Raw genomic sequence first — 21,225 nt, 5'->3', positions numbered from 1 at the left:
GCGTCACCGGGCCCTGCTCTGTCATCCGGATAATAATACCAATTGGTATCTGTTGAGCGCTTACTATGTGCCATTCATTCATTCATTCATTCATTCAATCGTATTTATTGAGCGCTTGCTGTAAGCAGAGCACTGGACTCAGCGCTTGGGAAGTTCTAGTCGGCAACATATAATAATCATCATCATCATCGTCATCATCAATCGTATTTATTGAGCGCTTACTATGTGCAGAGCACTGTACTAAGCGCTTGGGAAGTCCAAATTGGCAACATCTAGAGACAGTCCCTACCCAACAGTGGGCTCACAGTCTAAAAGGGGGAGACAGAGAACAAAACCAAACAGACTAACAAAATAAAATAAATAGAATAGATAGGTACAAGTAAAATAAATAAATAAATAGAGTAATAAATATGTATCATCATCACCAATCGTATTTATTGAGTGCTTACTATATGCAGAGCACTGTACTAAGCGCTTGGGAAGTCCAAATTAGCAACATCTAGAGACAGTCCCTACCCAACAGTGGGCTCACAGTCTAAAAGGGGGAGACAGAGAACAAAACCAAACATACTAACAAAATAAAATAAATAGAATAGATAGGTACAAGTAAAATAAATAAATAAATAGAGTAAAAAAATCTGTACAAACATATATACATCTATACAGGTGCTGTGGGGAAGGGAAGGAGGTAAGATGGGGGGATGGAGAGGGGGCTGAGGGGGAGAGGAAGGAAGGGGCTGAGTGTGGGAAGGCCTCCTGGAGGAGGTGAGCTCTCAGCAGGGCCTTGAAGGGAGGAAGAGAGCTAGCTTGGCGGAGGGGCAGAGGGAGGCCATTCCAGGCCCGGGAATAATAATACCAATTGGTATCTGTTAAGCGCTTACTATGTGTATTGGTAATAATACCAATTGGTATCTGTTAAGCGCTTACTATGTGCCATTCATTCATTCGTTCATTCAATCATATTTATTGAGCGCTTACTGTAAGCAGAGCACTGGACTCAGCGCTTGGGAAGTTCAAGTCGGCAACATATAATAATAATAATAATAATAATTATGGCATTTATTAAGCGCTTACTATGTGCAAAGCACTGTTGTACATATTTATTACTCTATTTATTTTACTTATACATATCTATCCTATTTATTTTATTTTGTTGGTATGTTTGGTTTTGTTCTCTGTCTCCCCCCTTTAGACTGTGAGCCCACTGTTGGGTAGGGACTGTCTCTATGTGTTGCCAATTTGTACTTCCCAAGCGCTTAGTACAGTGCTCTGCACATAGTAAACGCTCAATAAATACGATTGATTGATTGATTGTTGGGTAGGGACTGTCTCTATGTGTTGCCAGTTTGTACTTCCCAAGCGCTTAGTACAGTGCTCTGCACATAGTGAGCGCTCAATAAATACGATTGATGAGGATGATGATGGGGGGATGCAAGGTGATCAGGTTGTCCCGTGCGGGGCTCACAGTCTTAATCCCCATTTTACAGATGAGGTAACTGAGGCTCAGAGAATTGAAGTGACTTGCCCAAGGTCACACAGCAGGCATGTGGCGGAGGCGGGATTCGAACTCATGACCTCTGACTCCAAAGCCCAGGCTCTTTCCACTGAGCCACGCTGCTTCTCTAGAGACGGTCCCTACCCGACAACGGGCTCACGGGCTAGAAGGGGGAGACGGACGACAAAACGAAACCTGTGGACGGGTGTCAAGTCGTCAGAACAAATAGAATTGAAGCCAGTTGCGCATCATTAACAAAATAAAAAATAGAATAGTAAATATGTACAAAGAGAATAAATTGAGTGATAAATCTATACAAGCAGCGTGGCTCAGTGGAAAGAGCCCGGGCTTTGGAGTCAGAGGTCTTGGGTTCAAATCCCGGCTCCGCCACCTGTCAGCTGTGTGACTTTGGGCAAGTCACTTCACTTCTCTGGGCCTCAGTTCTCTCATCTGTCAAATGGGGATGAAGACTGCGAGCCCCCCGAGGGACAGCCTCATGACCTTGTAACCTCCTCAGCGCTTAGAACGGTGCTTTGCACATAGTAAGCGCTTAATAAATGCCATCATTATTATTAATCTCCATTTTACAGTTGAGGGAACTGAGGCCCAGAGAAGCCCAAAGTCACATACCAGAGAAGTGGCAGAGCTGGGATTAGAATCCAGATCCTTCTGCCTCCTGGGCCTGGACTCTATCTACTAGGACACGCATAATAATAATAATAATAATAATAATAATAATAATAATAATAATAATAATAATAATAATAATAATAATGGCATTTGTTAAGCGCTTACTATGTGCAAAGCACCGTTCTAAGCACTGGGGAGGTTACAAGTTGATCCGGTTGTCCCACAGGGGACTTGCAGTCTTAATCCCCATTTTCCAGATGAGGTAACTGAGGCTCAGAGAAGTGAAGTGACTTGCCCAAAGTCACACAGCTGACAGTTGCCGGCGCCGGGATTTGAACCCACGACTTCTGACTCCAAAGCCCAGGCTCTTTCCACTAAGCCACGTGTATCTGTACATAATAATAATGGCATTTGCTAAGTGCTTACTCTGTGCAAAGCACTGTTCTAAGCGCTGGGGGGGGATACAAGGTGATCAGGTTGTCCCGCGTGGGGCTCGCAGTCATCATCCCCATTTTACAGATGGAGGTCGTGTGTAAACATTTGTTGGGGTGCACACACGTGTGTATGCTCTGTGCCCAGTTTATACCCCACCAGTAAGGGGAGTGCCCACCCCCTCCAGCTTTTCAATCAATTAATGCTATTTATTGAGCACTCAATGTGTTCATTCATTCATTCAATTGAATTTATTGAGCGCATACTGTGTGCAGAGCACTGGACTAAGCACTTGGGAAGTCCAAGTTGGCAACATAGAGAGACGGTCCCTGCCCAACAGTGGGCTCACAGTCTAGAAGTCTTCCTCCCTTCAAGGCCCTATTGAGAGCTCACCTCCTCCAGGAGGCCTTCCCAGACTGAGCCCCTTCCTTCCTCTCCCCCTCGCCCTCCTCTCCATCCCCCCCATCTTACCTCCTCCCCTTCCCCACAGCACCTGTATATATGTTTGTACATATTTATTACTCTATTTATTTATTTATTTTACTTGTACATATCTATTCTATTTATTTGATTTTGTTAGTATGTTTGGTGTTGTTCTCTGTCTCCCCCTTCTAGACTGTGAGCCCACTGTTGGGTAGGGACTGTCTCTAGATGTTGCCAGCTTGGACTTCCCAAGCGCTTAGTCCAGTGCTCTGCACCCAATAAGCGCTCAATAAATACGATTGATTGATTGATTGATAGAAGACCAGTCTAGAAGTCCAATCTATCAGTCGAATTTATTGAGTGCTTACTGTGTGCAGAGCATTGTACTAAACTCTTATACCCAACAGCGGGTTCGGAGCAACTATATTAGGCGGTTGGGAGAGTCTGGAGTTGTTTTTCCACCATTGGCAGCAGGACCGCGTTGCGGGGGTTACCGGGCCGGGAGTGGGGAGTGGGTTGGGCCCCCCAAAGCGATGAGCTGCTGTTCACCCGCTCTCTGTCTGTACCCCCAGAACTGCATGAACCTGCCCCCCGACAAGATGCAGCTCCTCAGCCACTACGACAGCGAGAAGAAGTGGGAGCTCATTTGTGACCAGGTGAGAGACCCCCGCCCCTCCCATCCCATCCCTATTTATTCATTCATTCATTCATTCATTCATTCATTCATTTATTTATTTATTTATTTATTTATTTATTTATTATTTATTTATTTTACTTGTACATTTCTATCCTACTTATTTTATTTTGTTGGTATGTTTGGTTCTGTTCTCTGTCTCCCCCTTTTAGACTGTGAGCCCACTGTTGGGTAGGGACTGTCTCTATGTGATGCCAATTTGTACTTCCCAAGCGCTTAGTACAGTGCTCTGCACATAGTAAGCGCTCAATAAATACGATTGATTGATTGATTGATTGATCCCTCACAGCACCTGCCCACCAACCCCTGCCCTGACCCCTGACTTCCCACCGGCTCTGCGGGCACGTGTGTGTGTTTGTGTGTTCGTGTGAGTCATCATCAATCGTATTTATTGAGCGCTTACTGTGTGCAGAGCACTGGACTGAGCGCTTGGGAAGTACAAGCTGGCAACATATAGAGACGGTCCCTACCCAACAGTGGGCTCACAGTCTAAAAGTCAGGGAGGGTGTTGGGATATGGTGGGTATAATAATAACGATCGCCACACTAGGTTCCCCCTCCTAGACTGTGGGCCCACTGTTGGGTAGGGACCGCCTCTAGATGTTGCCAACTTGGACTTCCCAAGCGCTTAGTCCAGTGCTCTGCACACAGTAAGCGCTCGATAAATACGATTGAGTGAACTCAATCTCGTCACTGTAGACGGCACTACCGTCCTTCCCGTCTCACAAGCCCGCAACCTTGATGTCATCCTTGACTCTGCTCTCTCGTTCACCCCACACATCCAATCCGTCACCAAAACCTGCCTGTCTCACCTCCGCAGCATCGCCAAGATCCGCCCTTTCCTCTCCATCCAAACCGCTACCTTGCCGGTTCTGTGAGCCCACCGTCGGGTAGGGACCGTCTCTAGATGTTGCCAACTTGTACTTCCCAAGCGCTTAGTCCAGTGCTCTGCACACAGTAAGCGCTCAATAAATACGATTGAATGAATGAATGAATGAATGGTTCAGTCTTTCATCGTCTCCCAACTGGATTACTGCCTCAGCCTCCTCTCTGATCTCCCATCCTCCTGTCTCTCTCCGCTTCAGTCTATACTTCACGCTGCTGCCCGGATCATCCTTGTGCAGAAACACTCTGGGAATGTCACTCCCTTCCTCAAAAATCTCCAGTGGTTGCCCGTCAACCTACGGACTGAACGGTTTTTGTAGAAAAATGATCCGGGCAGCGGAGCTAAGGATGGACTGGAGAGGGGAGAGGCAGGAAGCAGGGAGGTCAGCAAGGAGGATGATACAGTAATCAAGGCAGGAGAGGATAAATGATTGGATTAATGGGGCAGCAATTTGGATGGAGAGGAAAGGACGTATTTTAGTGATGTCTTGAAGGTTTAGCTGATGGGGTTTAGTGATAGATTGAATATGTGGGTTGAATGAGAGGCTCCTGGCTGGGGGATCTGGGGAGCCTCGGTAACGAGGCCAAGAGAGATCAGACGAGTAGAGTCCCAGAGTTGGAGCCCGGTGGCTCTCGGGTGGCAGCCATTGCCATCTAGTATAGCTTTCTGGTCAATACCCGATGAAGCAGAGGCTAGAAATCAATCAACCCATCAATCAATCAATCAATCAATCGTATTTATTGAGGGCCTACTGTGTGCAGAGCACTGGACTAAGCGCTTGGGAAGTACAAGTTGGCAACATATAGAGACAGTCATCATCATCATCATCATCATCAATCGTATTTATTGAGCGCTTACTATGTGCAGAGCACTGGACTAAGCGCTTGGGAAGTCCAAGTTGGCAACATATAGAGACAGTCCCTACCCAACAGTGGGCTCACAGTCTAAAAGGGGGAGACAGAGAACAAAACCAAACATACTAACAAAATAAAATAAATAGAATAGATATGTACAAGTAAAATAAATAAATAAATAAATAAATAGAGTAATACATATGTACAAACATATATACATATATACAGGTGCTGTGGGGAAGGGAAGGAGGTAAGATGGGGGGGATGGAGAGGGGGACGAGGGGGAGAGGAGGAGACAGAGAACAAAACCAAACATACTAACTGAATAAAATAAATAGAATAGATATGTACAAGTAAAATAAATAAATAAATAGAGTAATAAATATGTACAAACATATATGCATATATACAGGATATACATATATACATATATATATATAACCCATCAATCAATCATCCATCATCCTTGCCCCCAGTGTGGCCGGCCTGCCCCTGGGGCGCTCAGGCTGGCACTGCTGTCGGCCTGAATGTTAATAATAATAATAATAATGTTGGTATTTGTTAAGTGCTTACTATGTGCCAAGCACTGTTCTATGTGCTGGTGGGGGGAAACAAGGTAATCAAGGTTGTCCCACGGGGGGCTCATGGTCTTCATCGTCATTTTACAGATGAGGGAACTGAGGCCCAGAGAAGTGAAGTGACTTGCCCCAAGTCACAAGCTGACGAGTGGTGGAGGCGGAATTCGAACCCATGACCTCTGACTCCCAAGCCCGCACTCTTTCCACTGAGCCACGCTGCTTCTCTTGAATGACTTCTCTAAACTTCTCTTTCAGACTGTGATCCCACTGTTGGGTAGGGACTGTCTCTAGATGTTGCCAACTTGTACTTCCCAAGCGCTTAGTACAGTGCTCTGCACACAGTAAGCGCTCAATAAATACGATTGATTGATTGAATGAGAGAGGGGAGTCAAGTATAGTGCCAAGGTTACGGGCTTGTGAGGCAGGAAGGATGTTGGTGCCGGATGCAGCTTATGGGAAGCAGCGTGGCTCAGTGGAAAGAGCCCGGGCTTGGGAGTTAGAGGTCATGGGTTCAAATCCCGGCTCCACCACATGATCTGGTGACCTTGGGTAAGTCACTTAACTTCTCTGAGCCTCAGTTTCCTCATCTGTAAAATGGGGATTAAGACTGTGAGCCCCATGTGGGACCACCTGATCACCTTGTATCCCCCCCAGTGCTTAGAACAGTGCTTTGCACATAGTAAGCACTTAACAAATGCCATTATTATTATTATTATTGCAATGATAATATTTATTTAATTAATTTAAATTATTTAATTTAATCAATTAATTTATTTATTTAATTAATAATTATTGCAATATAGAGACACTGAGAGCTCACCTCCTCCAGGAGGCCTTCCCAGACTGAGCCCCTGCCTTCCTCTCCCCCTCGTCCCCCTCTCCATCCCCCCCATCCTACCTCCTTCCCTTCCCCACAGCACCTATATATATGGATATATGTTTGTACATATTTATTACTCTATGTATTTGTTTATTTATTTTACTGGTACATATCTATTCTATTTATTTTATTTTGTTAGTATGTTTGGTTTTGTTCTCTGTCTCCCCCTTTCAGACTGTGAGCCCACTGTTGGGTAGGGACCGTCTCTATATGTTGCCAACTTGTACTTCCCAAGCGCTTAGTCCAGTGCTCTGCACATAGTAAGCGCTCAATAAATACGATTGATGACGATGATGATCTCGGATCTTGGGATAACTGTGTCAAAAGCCTGTATATATGTATGTATGTTTGTATTTATTACTCTATTTATTTTATTTGTACATTTTTATTCTATTCGTTTTATTTTGTTAATATGTTTTGTTTTGTTGCCTGTCTCCCCCGTCTGGACTGTGAGCCCGCTGTTGGGTAGGGACCGTCTCTATACGTTGCCAGCTTGGACTTCCCAGGCGCCTTAGTGCAGTGCTCCACACACAGTAAGCGCTCAATAAATACGATTGAATGAATGAAAAATGAGGTGCTTCTCGGTAGAGAATAAGAACATAAGCACTGCCATTACTGGGATATATATCAATCATATTTATTGAGTGCTTACTATGTGCAGAGCACTGTACTAAGTGCTTGGGAAGTACAAATTGGCAACATATAGAGACAGTCCCTACCCAACAGTGGGCTCACAGTCTAAAAGGGGGAGACAGAGAACAAAACCAAACATAATAACAAAATAAAATAAATAGAATAGATATGTACAAAGAAATTAAATAAATAAATAAATAGAGTAAAAAAAATGTACAAACATATATACATATATACAGGTATATACTTATACCGAGAAAACGAATGGTCCGAGTCACAGAGGATAGCTGGCTGGTCACAGCGAGAAAGCAGTGGAAGACCTATATGGAGCTGGGGCCATCCTGTGCTGCTGGAAGCCCAGCTCCTTCCTCCGGGATGAATCAATCAATCAATCAATCAATCGTATTTATTGACTGGGATAGCCCAGTGGCCAGTCAATCAGTGGTATGTGTTGAGTACTTATGATAGTTGGTCCAGTCTAGTATTGGCTCTCCATCAGAGGCAAGAAGATGTGGGAGGAAGTGTGTGATGGTTGGTTTCCTTGATCTCCTACTGATAAGGATAGACCATCTATTTGTTCCGACTTGACACCCGTCCACGTGTTTCGTTTTGTTGTCCGTCTCCCTCTTCTAGACTGTGAGCCCATTGTTGGGTAGGGACTGTCTCTACATCTCTCAACATGTCTCAACATCATCTACATGTTGATGACTTGTACTTCCCAAGCGCTTAGTGCAGTGCTCCGCACACAGTAAGCGCTCAATAAATACGATTGAATGAATCGTGGTGGATGTGATGTGCAGGATGATGGGTTTGTTGTGCCCACGGGCAGCCGGCCCCTGGGTCTTTGCCCACCCAAGTGCCCACAGCCAGCAGGCTCCTGTATCCATGCCCACCTGTGTGCCCACAGCCAGTAGGCTTCTGTGACTTTGCCCACCCAAGGGCCCACAGTTGGCAGCCGGGGCGAGCTCTGGCATGAGGTAACTGGGGAGGCTCGAAGCCTGGCAGGGTGGCAAGCTCCGCTCTGAGGTGACCCAGGAGCCTCGACGCCCAGGGGTGGGACGGATTCCGGCCTGAGGTAACCAGGGATGCTCGAAGTCCAGCAGTGGGGCGAGCTCCTGGCTGGGGTATCTGGGGAGCCTTGGTAACGACCGGTTTTTATAGAAAAATGATCCAGGAAGCAGAGCAAAGAATCCACTAGAGAGGGGAGAGGCAGGAAGCAAGGAGGTCAGCAAGGAGGCTGATACAGTAATCAAGGCAGGAGAGGATAAATGATTGGATTAATGTGGTAGCAATTTGGATGGAGAGGAAAGGACAAATTTTGGTGATGTTGTGATGGGATTTTGTGATAGATTGAATATATGGGTTGAATGAGAGGCTCCTGCCTGGGATATCTGGGGAGCCTTGGTAACGACCGGTTTTTGTAGAAAAATGATCCGGGAAGCAGAGCAAAGAATCGACTGGAGGGGGGAGAGGCAGGAAGCAGGGAGGTCAGCAAGGAGGCTGATACAGTAATCAAGGCAGGAGAGGATAAATGATTGGATGGAGAGGAAAGGACGTATTTTAGTGATGTCGTGAAGGTTTAACTGACGGGATTTAGTGATAGATTGAATATATGGGTTGAATGAGAGGCTCCTGCCTGGGGTATCTGGGGAGCCTTGGTAACGACTGGTTTTTGTAGAAAAATGATCCAGGAAGCAGAGCAAAGAATCGACTGGAGGGGGGAGAGGCAGGAAGCAAGGAGGTCAGCAAGGAGGCTGTTACAGTAATCAAGACAGGAGAGGATAAATGATTGGATGAACGTGGTAGCAATTTGGATGGAGAGGAAAGGACGTATTTTAGTGATGTTGTGAAGGTTTGACTGACGGGATTTAGTGATAGATTGAATATATGGGTTGAATGAGAGGCTCCTGGCCGGGGTATCTGGGGAGCCTCGGTAACGAGGCCAGGTGAGTAGAGTCCCAGAGTTGGAGGCCAGCGGCTCTCAGGTGGCAGCCCTTGCCATCTAGTTCAGCTTTCTGGTCAATACCCAGCAAAGAAGAGGCTGGAAATCAATCAACCCATCAATCACTCCTCCATCATCCTTGCCCCCGGTGCACGGGGTGCTGAGGCCGGCTGTGCTTCTCCGTCCCCTCAGGAGCGGTTTCAGGTGAAGAACCCGCCCGCCGCCTACATCCAGAAGCTGCGGAGTTACCTGGACACCGGGGCCGTCGGCAGGAAGGTGACGGCCGATTGGATGCCCAACCTGGGGGTACTTTCTTCTCCCTCTGCTATTCCTTTCCTCCGCAGCCCTCCGAGCATCTCCGTGGCTGCACGGGGGAGTCTGGGAGCGGATGGGTGGGGGGTTGTGCCCTTGGGCCTATGGGGAGTGTGCCCACCCGAGTCTAGGTGGGCTGTGTACATGCTTATTTATGTATCCTATTTATTTTATTTTGTTAATATGTTTGGTTTTGTTCTCTGTCTCCCCCTTCTAGACTGTGAGCCCACTGTCGGGTAGGGACCGTCCCTATATGTTGCCAACTTGGACTTCCCAAGCGCTTAGTCCAGTGCTCTGCACACCGTAAGCGCTCAATAAATACGATGGATTGATTGATTGCATGTCTGTGGGCCTGTGGGGATGTACCCATTGTGCGTGTGAAGCGTTTACCCGTGTGTGCATATATGTGTGATGTGCGTAGAGAAGCAGCGTGGCTCAGTGGAAAGAGCCCGGGCTTGGGAGCCAGACGTCAGGAGTTCTAATCCCGGCTCCACCACTTGTCAGCTGTGTGACTTTGGGCAAGTCACTTCTCTGAGCCTCAGTTACCTCACCTGTAAAATGGGGATGAAGACTGTGAGCCCCCCGTGGGACAACCTGATCACCTTGTAACCTCCCCAGCGCTTAGAACAGTGCTTTGCACATAGTAAGCGCTTAATAAATGCCATTATTATTATTATGTACCCATTGTGCGTGTGAAGCGAGCACCTGTGTGCATATATGTGGGATGTGCGTTTGTGGGCAAGTCTGTGGGGATGTACCCTTTGTGTGTGCGAAGTGTGCACATGTCATTCGCTTCTCTGGGCCTCAGTTCACTCATCTGGAAAATGGGGATTAAGACTGTGAGCCCCATGTGGGACAACCTGATCACCTTGTATCCCCCCTCCAGCGCTTAGAACAGTGCTTGGCACATAGTAAGCGCTTAACAAATACCATCATCATTATTATACGGGATGTGCACATGTGTGCACGTGTATGTCTGTGGCGACTTATGCATTGTGTATGTGGAGGAGTGTGAGCCTTCTAGACTATGAGCCTGTTGTTGGGTAAGGACTGTCTCTATATGTTGCCGACTTGGACTTCCCAAGCGCTTAGTACAGTGCTCTGCATGCAGTAAGTGCTCAATAAATACGATTGAATGAATGAATGTGTGCATATGTGCTTATGTGGCGTGTACCCATCTGAGTCTATATGGCGTATGCACATGTATATATGTGGGCTCACAGCGTGGCTCAGTGGATAGAGCCCGGGCTTGGGAGTCAGAGGTCGTGGGTTCAAATCCCAGCTCTGCCAATTTTCAGCTATGTGACTTTGGGCAAGTCACTTGACTTCTCTGGGCCTCAGTGACCTAATCTGGAAAATGGGGGTTAAGACTGTGAGCCCCCCGTGGGACAACCTGATCATCCTGTATCTTTCCCAGCGCTTAGACCAGTGCTTGGCACATAGTAAGCGCTTAACAAATGCCTTCATTTTTAAGCACTTAGTCCAGTGCTCTGCACAGAGCAAGCGCTCAATAAATATAATTGAATAAATGACTATAAGATGATGATGATGGTATTTGTTAAGCGCTTCCTGTGTGCCAAGCATTGTCCTATAGGTATGTGGTGCTCATGTCTATGTCTGTGGGGAATATGTCCATTGTGTATGTAGGGTGTGCATATGTGAATTGATGTAGGGTGTGCACATGTGTATATATGTGGGACGTGTGCATGTGTATAATAATGATGGCATTTGTTAAGCGCTTACTATCGTGGCTCAGTGAGAAAGAGCCCGGGCTTTGGAGTCCGAGGTCATGGGTTCAAATCCCGGCTCTGCCACTTGTCAGCTATGTGACTTTGGGCAAGTCACTTACCTTCTCTGTGCCTCAATTCCCTCATCTGTAAAATGGGGATGAAGACTGTGAGCCCCCCGTGGGACAACCTGATCACCTTGTAACCTCCCCAGCGCTTAGAACAGTGCTTTGCACATAGTAAGCGCTTAATAAATGCCATTATCATCACCATCATTACTATGTGCAAAGCACCCTTCTAAGCGCTGGGGGGGATACAAGGTGATCAGGTTGTCCCTCGTGGGGCTCACAGTCTTCATCCCCATTTTCCAGATGAGGTCACTGAGGCATAGAGAAGCGACTTCTCTATGTAAAATCCCCATTTTCCAGATGAGGCCCAGAGAAATGAAGTGACTCGCCCAAAGTCACCCAGCTGACAATCGGCGGAGCCGGGATTTGAACCCGTGACCTGAGACTCCCAAGCCCAGGCTTTTTCCACCGAGCCACGCTGCTTCTCCGTGTGTATGTCTGGGGATGGACCTGTGTGTAGGTGAAGTGTGTCCACGTGTGTCTCCACGGGTTTTGGTGCATGTGGAGGGTGTGTACTGTTGCCCAGGGGTGTGTGGGTACCCCTCCTGTTTTTGTGGGTACCCCGAGCCCCTGGCAGTGTAGACGGTTGTTGAGCGGCCTCCGTCCCTTCCCTGGTTGTCCCAGTTCAAGAGGCGGGTCCAGGAGTCCACCCAGGTGCTGCGGGAACTTGAGATCTCCCTGAGGACCAACTACATCGGGTGAGTCTTTCTGTCTTTCTTTTCTTTGAAGGCATGTATTAGGCGCCTACTACGTGCAAAGCACTGTTCTAAGCGCTGGGGCGGTTACAAGGGGATCAGGTGGGCCCACGGGGGGCTCACGGTCTTCTAGAGAAGCAGCGTGGCTCAGTGGAAAGAGCCCGGGCTTTGGAGTCGGAGATCATCCCGGCTCCACCACAAGTCTGCTGTGTGACCTTGGGCAAGCCACTTCACTTCTCTGAGCCTCAGTCACCTCACCTGTAAAAATGGGGATTAAGACTGGGAGCCCCACGTGGGACAACTTGATCACATTGTATCCCCCCCCCCCCAATGCTTAGAACAGTGCTTTGCACATAGTAAGCGCTTAACAAATGCCATCATTATTATTATTATTCATCCCCATTTTCCAGATGAGGCCACTGAGGCCCAGAGAAGTGAAGTGGCTTGCCCAAAGTCGCCCAGCCGACAATCGGCAGAGCCGGGATTTGAACCCATGACCTCGGACTCCAAAGCCCGGGCTCTTTCCACTGAGCCACGCTGCTTCTCTAGGAGCAGAACAGGAGCCGGCCCTGGGGTGGGAGGCTGCCCCACTCATCGCCCCCCACCCCAGGCTTCACCCCCTCAGTCATTCATTCATTTGTATTTATTGAGCGCTTACTGTGTGCAGAGCACTGGACTAAGCGCTTGGGAAAGTACGATGCGGCAATAAATGGGGATGAAGACTGTGAGCCCCCCGTGGGACAACCTGATCACCTTGTAACCTCCCTAGTACTTAGAGCAGTGCTTTGCACGTAGTAAGCGCTTAATAAATGCTATCATTATGATTATTAAAGACAATCATTCATTCATTCAATCGTATTTGTTGAGCGCTTACTGTGTGCAGAGCACTGGACTAAGCGTTTGGGAAGTACAAGTTGGCAACATATGGAGACGGTCCCGCATCAAGCTCAAAGTCAATCAATCAATCAATCAATCGTATTTATTGAGCACTTACTATGTGCAGAGCACTGTACTAAGCGCTTGGGAAGTACAAATTGGCAAAGTCTAGGGAAGCAGCGTGGCTTAGTGGAAAGAGCAGGGGCTTGGGAGTCGGAGGATGTGGGTTCTAAACCCGGCCCCGCCACGTGACTGCTGTGTGACCTTGGGCAAGCCGCTTAACTTATCTCGCCTGCAGTTACCATTTCTAGACTGTGAGTCCGTTGTTGGGTAGGGATTGTCTCTATCTGTGGCTGAATTGCCCTTTCCAAGCGCTTAGTACAGTGCTCTGCACACAGTAAGCGCTCAATATATGCAATTGAATGAATAATAATAATAATGTTGGTATTTGTTAAGCGCTTACTATGTGGCTGAATTGCACTTTCCAAGCGCTTAGTACAGTGCTCTGCACACAGTCAGCGCTCAATATATGCAATTGAATGAAAATTAATAATAATGTTGGCATTTGTTAAGTGCTTACTATGTGCCAAGCACTGTTCTACGCGCTGGGGAAGATACAAGGTAATCAGATTGTCCCACGTGGGATTCACAGTCTTCATCCCCATTTGACAGATGAGGGAACTGAGGCCCAGGGAAGTGAAGTGACTGGCCCAAAGTCACACAGCTGATAAGTGGCGGAGTCAGGATTTGAACCCATGACCTCTGACTCTTAAGCCCATGCTCTTGCCACTAAGCCATGCTGCTTCCCTAATGCGGGTTCAAATGAATGTGGGTTCAAATCCCAGCTCCGCCAACTGTCAGCTGTGTGACTTTGGGCAAGCCACTTCACTCCTCTGGGCCTCAGTTCCCTCATCTGCAAAATGGGGATTAAGACTGTGAGCCCCCTGTAGGACCACCTGATCACCTTGTAACCTCCCCAGCGCTTAGAACAGTGCTTTGCACCTAGTAGCAGCGTGGCTCAGTGGAAAGAGCCCGGGCTTTGGAGTCAGAGGTCATGGGTTCAAATACCGGCTCCACCAATTGTCAGCTGTGTGACTTTGGGCAAGTCACGTCACTTCTCTGTGCCTCAGTTACCTCATCTGTAAAATGGGGATTAAGACTGTGAGCCCCCCGTGGGACCACCTGATCACCTTGTAACCTCCCCAGCGCTTAGAACAGTGCTTTGCACCTAGTAAGCGCTTAATAAATGCCATCATTATTATCTGTAAAATGAGGATTAAGGCTGTGAACCCCAAGTGGGACAACCCAATTACCTCTTATCTACCCCAGTGCTTAGAATAGTGGTTGGCACATAGTAAGCACTTAATAAATACCACTGTTAATATCATTATTATTAAAGGGGGGGGGGGACGGACATCAATTCAAGTAAACAGGCATCGATATAAATAAATAAAATGACAGATAGAGACCTGTGCTGTGGGGTGGAGAGAGGGGGGAAGAGCAAAGGGAGTCCTCGCACTCAGCCCCAGGCTGTACCCCAAACTCAGCCCAGTTACCCCATGTCTTCTGCCCCTGGGCAGGGGGTGGGATGATGTTGGGGGGGGAAGAGGAATCCGTTAAACCCCCAGATCCATCACAGTCCACAAGGCCAGGGCTGTGACCTTGTGGCAGAGCCCCCGGGGGTGACGCGGGAGGGATCTGTATATATATATATATATATATATATATATATATATATATACATATATATATGTGTATATATACACACACACACACACACACATATATATACATATGTATATATGTATATATGTATGCATATATATATATACACACACATATATATATACACACACACACCTGTATATACACATATATATACATACATATATACACCTGTATATATGTATATATGTTTGTACATATTTATTACTCTATTTATTTATTTTACTTGTACATATCTATTCTATTTATTTCATTTTGTTAGTCTGTTTGGTTTTGTTCTCTGTCTCCCCCTTTTAGACTGTGAGCCCACTGTTGGGTGGGGACTGTCTCTATATGTTGCCAACTTGGACTTCCCAAGCGCTTAGGACAGTGCTCTACACACAGTAAGCGCTCAGTAAATACGATTGATTGATTGATTGATTCCCAGACTGAGCCCCTTCCTTCCTCTCCCCCTCATCCCCCTCTCCATACCCCCATCTTACCTCCTTCCCTTCCCCACAGCACCTGTATATATGTATATATGTTTGTACATATTTATTACTCTATTTATTTATTTATTTTACTTGTACATATCTATTCTATTTATTTTATTTTGTTAGTCTGTTTGGTTTTGTTCTCTGTCTCCCCCTTTTAGACTGTGAGCCCACTGTTGGGTAGGGACTGTCTCTATATGTTGCCAACTTGGACTTCCCAAGCGCTTAGGACAGTTCTCTGCACACAGTAAGCGCTCAATAAATACGATCGATTGATTGATTGATTGATTGATTCCCAGACTGAGCCCCTTCCTTCCTCTCCCCCTCATCCCCCTCTCCCTCCCCCCCATCTTACCTCCTTCCCTTCCCCACAGCACCTGTATATATGTCTATATGTTTGTACATATTTATTCCTCTATTTATTTATTTTACTTGTACATATCTATTCTATTTATTTTATTTTGTTAGTCTGGTTTTGTTCTCTGTCTCCCCCATTTAGACTGTGAGCCCACTGTTGGATAGGGACTGTCTCTCTATGTTGCCAACTTGGACTTCCCAAGCGCTTAGAACAGTGCTCTGCACACAGTAAGCGCTCAATAAATACGATTGATTGATTGATTGATCAAGGACACCCGCTGTGCCCAGCGCCATGCGTCTGCTGGGGTGATTGGCATCCGCCTGGAGGCTGAGAGGAGGTGCCAGCTGTGCCCCCTCCTCCTGTGTCCCGTAGCCCACCCCATGCCCCCTGCGGTGTCTCAGAGGCCCCGGGGTGCCCGGCCTGTTAATATGTTTTGTTTTGTGGTCTGTCTCTCCCTTCTAGACTGTGAGCCCATTGTTGGGTACGTACCATCTCTCTATGTTGCCCATTTGTACTTCCCAAGCACTTAGTACGGTGCTCTGCACACAGTAAGTCAATCAATCAATCGTATTTATTGAGCGCTTACTGTGTGCAGAGCACTGTACTAAGCGCTTACTAAGTGCTAAGTACTGTACTACTGTACTGTACTATTGAGCACTGCACTAAGTGCTCAATAAATACGAATGAATGAATGAATGAATGCATTCCCCCCCTTTCCATGCCCGCAGTTGGGTGCAGGAGTTCCTGAACGAGGAGAACCGCGGACTGGATGTGCTCTTGGAGTACCTGGCCTTCGCCCAGTGTGCTGTCACGTAAGGCGGGGGACGGGCTGGGTTGTCACCCCCTGCCCCTTCCGCCCTCACCGTGTTGTCCCCAAGGGGATCCGGCCCTTCCTGACCCCCGGGCTGGTCTTGGCTGCTCTGTGGAGCAGCCGAGGGGGGCAGAGGATCCCCCTTATTGAGAGACCCCAATTTTCCCTTGGACTGCATCCTTCCCCTTCCCCGCCAGCCCAGATGGGCCACCCCCTGCCCCAGCCACCGGCCACCGCCTCCATCCTGCTCCTCCCCGGCAGGTACGACATGGAGAGCACGGACAACGGTACCCCCAGCCCTGAGAAGCTCAAGCCCTTGGAGAGGTCAGTGGAGGACCTCAGCAAGGGGCCTTCTTCACCCCCACAGATGTCCTCCAGGAGCCGTCACCTGACTGTCAGGTAATACAATCTGCCCCCCACCCCAAGTCCCCCCACACCGGCCTCCTTCTCTCCGCTGCCGCTCGTCTCGGCCTTCGGCCTTCTCCTCAGCCTCCGTATCATCATCAATCGTATTTATTGAGCACTTACTGTGTGCAGAGCACTGTACTAAGCACTTGGGAAGTACAAATTGGCAACATATAGAGACAGTCCCTACCCAACAGTGGGCTCACAGTCTAAAAGGGGGAGACAAAACCAAACATATTAACAAAATAAAATAAATAGAATAGATATCAATCAATCAATCAATCAATCGTATTTATTGAGCGCTTACTATGTGCAGAGCACTGTACTAAGCGCTTGGGAAGTACAAATTGGCAACACATAGAGACAGTCCCTACCCAACAGTGGGCTCACAGTCTAAAAGGGGGAGACAAAACCAAACATACTAACAAAATAAAATAAATAGAATAGATAGGTACAAGTAAAATTAAATAAATAAATAGAGTAATAAATATGTACAAACATATATACATATGTGGGGGTTTGTATGTTTATATACAACATACATATATACACATGTTTGTATGTATATAAACATACAAAACCCCACATCTGCCCCCAGCCTCCACCCACAGCCCCCTCCTCAGCCCTGGGCCTCCTCCTCATCATCATCAATCGTATTTATTGAGCGCTTACTGTGTGCAGAGCACTGGACTCCTCCTTTCGCTTGCCCTTTCCTCCACACCCCTGGCCCCCTCCTGCCCTGCCGTCCCCCTTCCCGAAGGCTGGTGGCATCCAGGTGTGTTGGCTTCCTCCGGAGGACTAGAAGCAAGGTCTCCTCAATCAGTCAGTCAATCAGTTGCATCAACTTGGACTTCCCAAGCGCTTAGTCCAGTGCTCTGCACACAGTAAACGCTCAATAAATACGATTGATTGATTGATTGATTGATTGAGCGCTTACTGTGTGCAGGGCACTGGACTAAGCCCTTGGGATGTACAGGTCGGCAACACACCGAGACGGTCCCTACCCAACAGCGGGCTCGCAGTCTAGAAGGGGGAGACGGAGAACCAAACCAAACATATTAACAAAATAAAATAAATAGAATAGATATGTACAAGTAAAATAAATAAATAGAGGAATAAATCCGTACGAACATATATGCAGGTGCTGTGGGGAAGGGAAGGAGGTAAGGCAGGGGGGATGAGGAGGGGGAGAGACACTCCCCCTTGAGTGGTGAGAGACAAGCTCCTGGGTCATGTGGCAAGGCTGAATGCGGTCCTGACCTCTGGCTAGTTGCCCAGGGCTCCCTGCCTCAGTTTCCCCAGAGAATCCCACCTACCTTGGTGGGGAGGGGAAGAGGACCACGAGTGGCTCTCAGTACCCAGCACTGAGCTGGCTGCCCGGACAGTCTATGGGCTGGAGGGCAAGGGGGTCCAGGATTGGGCACCTTGTAACCTCCCCAGCTCTTAGAACAGTGCTTTGCACATAGTAAGCGCTTAATAAATGCCATTATTATTATTATTATTATTATTATTATATATTATTTCAAGGCCCTACTGAGAGCTCACCTCCTCCAGGAGGCCTTCCCAGACTGAGCCCCTTCCTTCCTCTCCCCCTCGTCCCCCTCTCCATCCCCCTGATCTTACCTCCTTCCCTTCCCCACAGCACTGTATATTTGTTTATGTGTTTGTACATATTTATTACTCTATTTATTTATTTATTTTACTTGTACATATCTATTCTATTTATTTTATTTTGTTAGTCTGTTTGGTTTTGTTCTCTGTCTCCCCCTTTTAGACTGTGAGCCCACTGTTGGGTAGGGACTGTCTCGATATGTTGCCAACTTGTACTTCCCAAGCGCTTAGTACAGTGCTCAGCACACAGTAAGCGCTCAATAAATGTGATTGAAGGAGTGAGAGAAGCAGCGCGGCTCAGTGGAAAGAGCCCAGGCTTTGGAGTCAGAGGTCATGGGTTCAAATCCCGGCTCCGCCAATTGTCAGCTGTGTGACATTGGGCAAGTCACTTCACTCAATCATCAATCAATCAATCATATTTATTGAGCGCTTACTGTGTGCAGAGCACTGTACTAAGCACTTGGGAAGTACAAGTTGGCAACATATACAGTCCCTACCCACAGTGGGCTCACAGTCCACTTCTCTGTGCCTCAGTTCCCTCATCTGTAAAATGGGGATTAAGACTGTGAGCCCCCCGTGGGACAACTTGATCACCTTGTAACCTCCCCAGTGATTTGCACATAGTAAGTGCTCAATAAAAGCCATTATTATTATTATTATTATTATTATAATGAATGAATGGGCTGGGGGGCTGCCCAGCCCGGGCCTCTGGTATGGGGGGTTGCATGGGGAAATCAGGGGTTCAAGGATGGGGGGGCTTGGGGACATGAGAAGTTTTGGGATGGAGACGATCTCACCCCAACTAACCTCCTCTTCTCCCCTGGCTGCCTTTGGACTCCCCTGGTAGGTAACGACCCTGAAGGGAAGAGGGCCGGGCGATCAGACTTTGGGGGCCGTCTCTTCTCTCCCCTTGCCTTTCCTCCCTTTCCGGCTTGGGATTCAGCTGTCCCCCAAATTCCCGGCTGGAGGGTCCCGGGAGGGTCCTCTGGGGACACAGGGATGGGCAGCCCCAGTCAATCAATCCATGGTATTGATTGGGCCCTTACTGTGGGCAGAGCACTGTACTGAGCACTTGGGAGAGTACAATAGGGGAGGCAGCGTGGCTCAGTGGAAAGAACCCGGGCTTGGGGGTCAGAGGTCATGAATTCTAATCCTGGCTCTTTTTTTTTTGATGGCATCTATTAAGCGCTTACTATGTGCAAAGCACTGTTCTAAGCCTGTGAGCCCACTGTTGGGTAGGGACTGTCTCTATATGTTGCCAACTTGTACTTCCCAAGCGCTTAGTACAGTGCTCTGCACACAGTAAGCGCTCAATAAATACGATTGATTGATTGGGGAGGTTACAAGGCCATCAGGTTGTCCCACAGGGAGCTCACAGTCTTAATCCCCATTTTACAGATGAGGTAACTGAGGCACAGAGAAGTTAATTGACTTGCCCAACATCACACAGCTGACAATTGGTGGAGCCATTGGCTCTACCACCTGTTGCCTCAGTTACCTCGACTGTAAAATGGGGATTGAGACTGTGAACCCCACATGGAACAACCTGATATCTCCCCCAGTGCTTAGAACGGTGCTTGGCACACAGTAAGTGCCTAAAAAATGCCATTATTATTATTATTATTACTACAATAGGGGAAGCAGCGTGGCTCAGTGGAAAAAACCCGGGCTTGGGAGTCAGAGGTCATGGGTTCTAATCGCGGCTCTGCCACCCATCAGCTGGGTGCCTCTGGGCAAGTCACTTAACTTCTCTGTGCCTCATTTACCTCAACTGTAAAATGGGGATTAAGACTGTGAGCCCCACATGAGACAACCTGATTACCTTGTATCTCTCCCAGCACTTAGAACAGTGCTTGGCACATAGTAAGCGCTTAACAAATATCATCATCATTATTAATATTAGTACAATACAGTAGAAACAGGTAGCCACAATCCTTGCCCACGAGGAGCTTACAGACTAGACGGGGAGGCAGACACTAAAATCAATTACAGATGCGTATGCACATAGTATTCATTTAGTCGCATTTATAGAGTGCTGACTGTGTGCAGAGCACTGTACTAAGTGCTTGGAAAGTACAATTCAGCAACAGAGACAATCCCCACCTAACAACGGGCTCACAGTCTAGAAGAAGATCTAATAGATCCAGTAGAAGCCTAGTAGATCACGAGCCTGGGAGTCGGAAGGTCCTGGGTTCTAATCGTGGTTTCCCCACTTGTCTGCTGGATGACTTACTGCATCAGCCTTCTCTCTGATCTCCCATTCTCGTGTCTGTCTCCACTTCAATCCATACTTTATGCTGCTGCCCGCATTGTCTTTGTGCAGAAACGCTCTGGGCATGTTACCCCCTCCTCAAAAATCTCCAGTGGCTACCAATCAATCTGCTCATCAGGCAGAAACTCCTCACCCTGGGCTTCCAGGCTGGCCATCCATCCCCTGGCCCCCTCCTCCCTCACCTCCCTTCTCTCCTTGTCCATCGCAGCCCGCACCCTCCACTCCTCCACCGCTTATCTCCTCCCCGTACCTCGTTCTCGCCTGTCCCGCCATCGACCCCCGGCCCACGTCCTCCCCCGGGCCTGGAATGCCCCCAATCCCTCTGCCCATCCGCCCAGCTAGCTCTCTTCCTCCCTTCAAGGCCCTACTGAGAGCTCACCTCCTCC

The 21,225-nt window shown here is 47.8% G+C and overlaps 1 protein-coding gene across 1 annotated transcript in view; it reads left to right on the top strand.

Annotated features, from left to right (window-relative positions):
• FMNL1 (formin like 1) overlaps nt 1–21,225 on the top strand; it is a 130,588-nt gene that overhangs the window by 51,162 nt on the left and 58,201 nt on the right. The window contains 5 exon segments of the mRNA XM_038754724.1: nt 3,553–3,636; nt 9,639–9,752; nt 12,238–12,311; nt 16,469–16,552; nt 16,813–16,950. Of these exon segments, the coding sequence (XP_038610652.1) occupies nt 3,553–3,636; nt 9,639–9,752; nt 12,238–12,311; nt 16,469–16,552; nt 16,813–16,950 (494 nt within the window).

The sequence above is a fragment of the Tachyglossus aculeatus genome, chromosome 11 (genome assembly GCF_015852505.1).
Source record: "Tachyglossus aculeatus isolate mTacAcu1 chromosome 11, mTacAcu1.pri, whole genome shotgun sequence".
NCBI classification, from domain to species: Eukaryota; Metazoa; Chordata; class Mammalia; order Monotremata; family Tachyglossidae; genus Tachyglossus; species Tachyglossus aculeatus.
The sequence above is the reverse complement of the archived record's forward strand: the minus strand, read 5'-3'. Positions and strand labels throughout refer to the sequence as shown.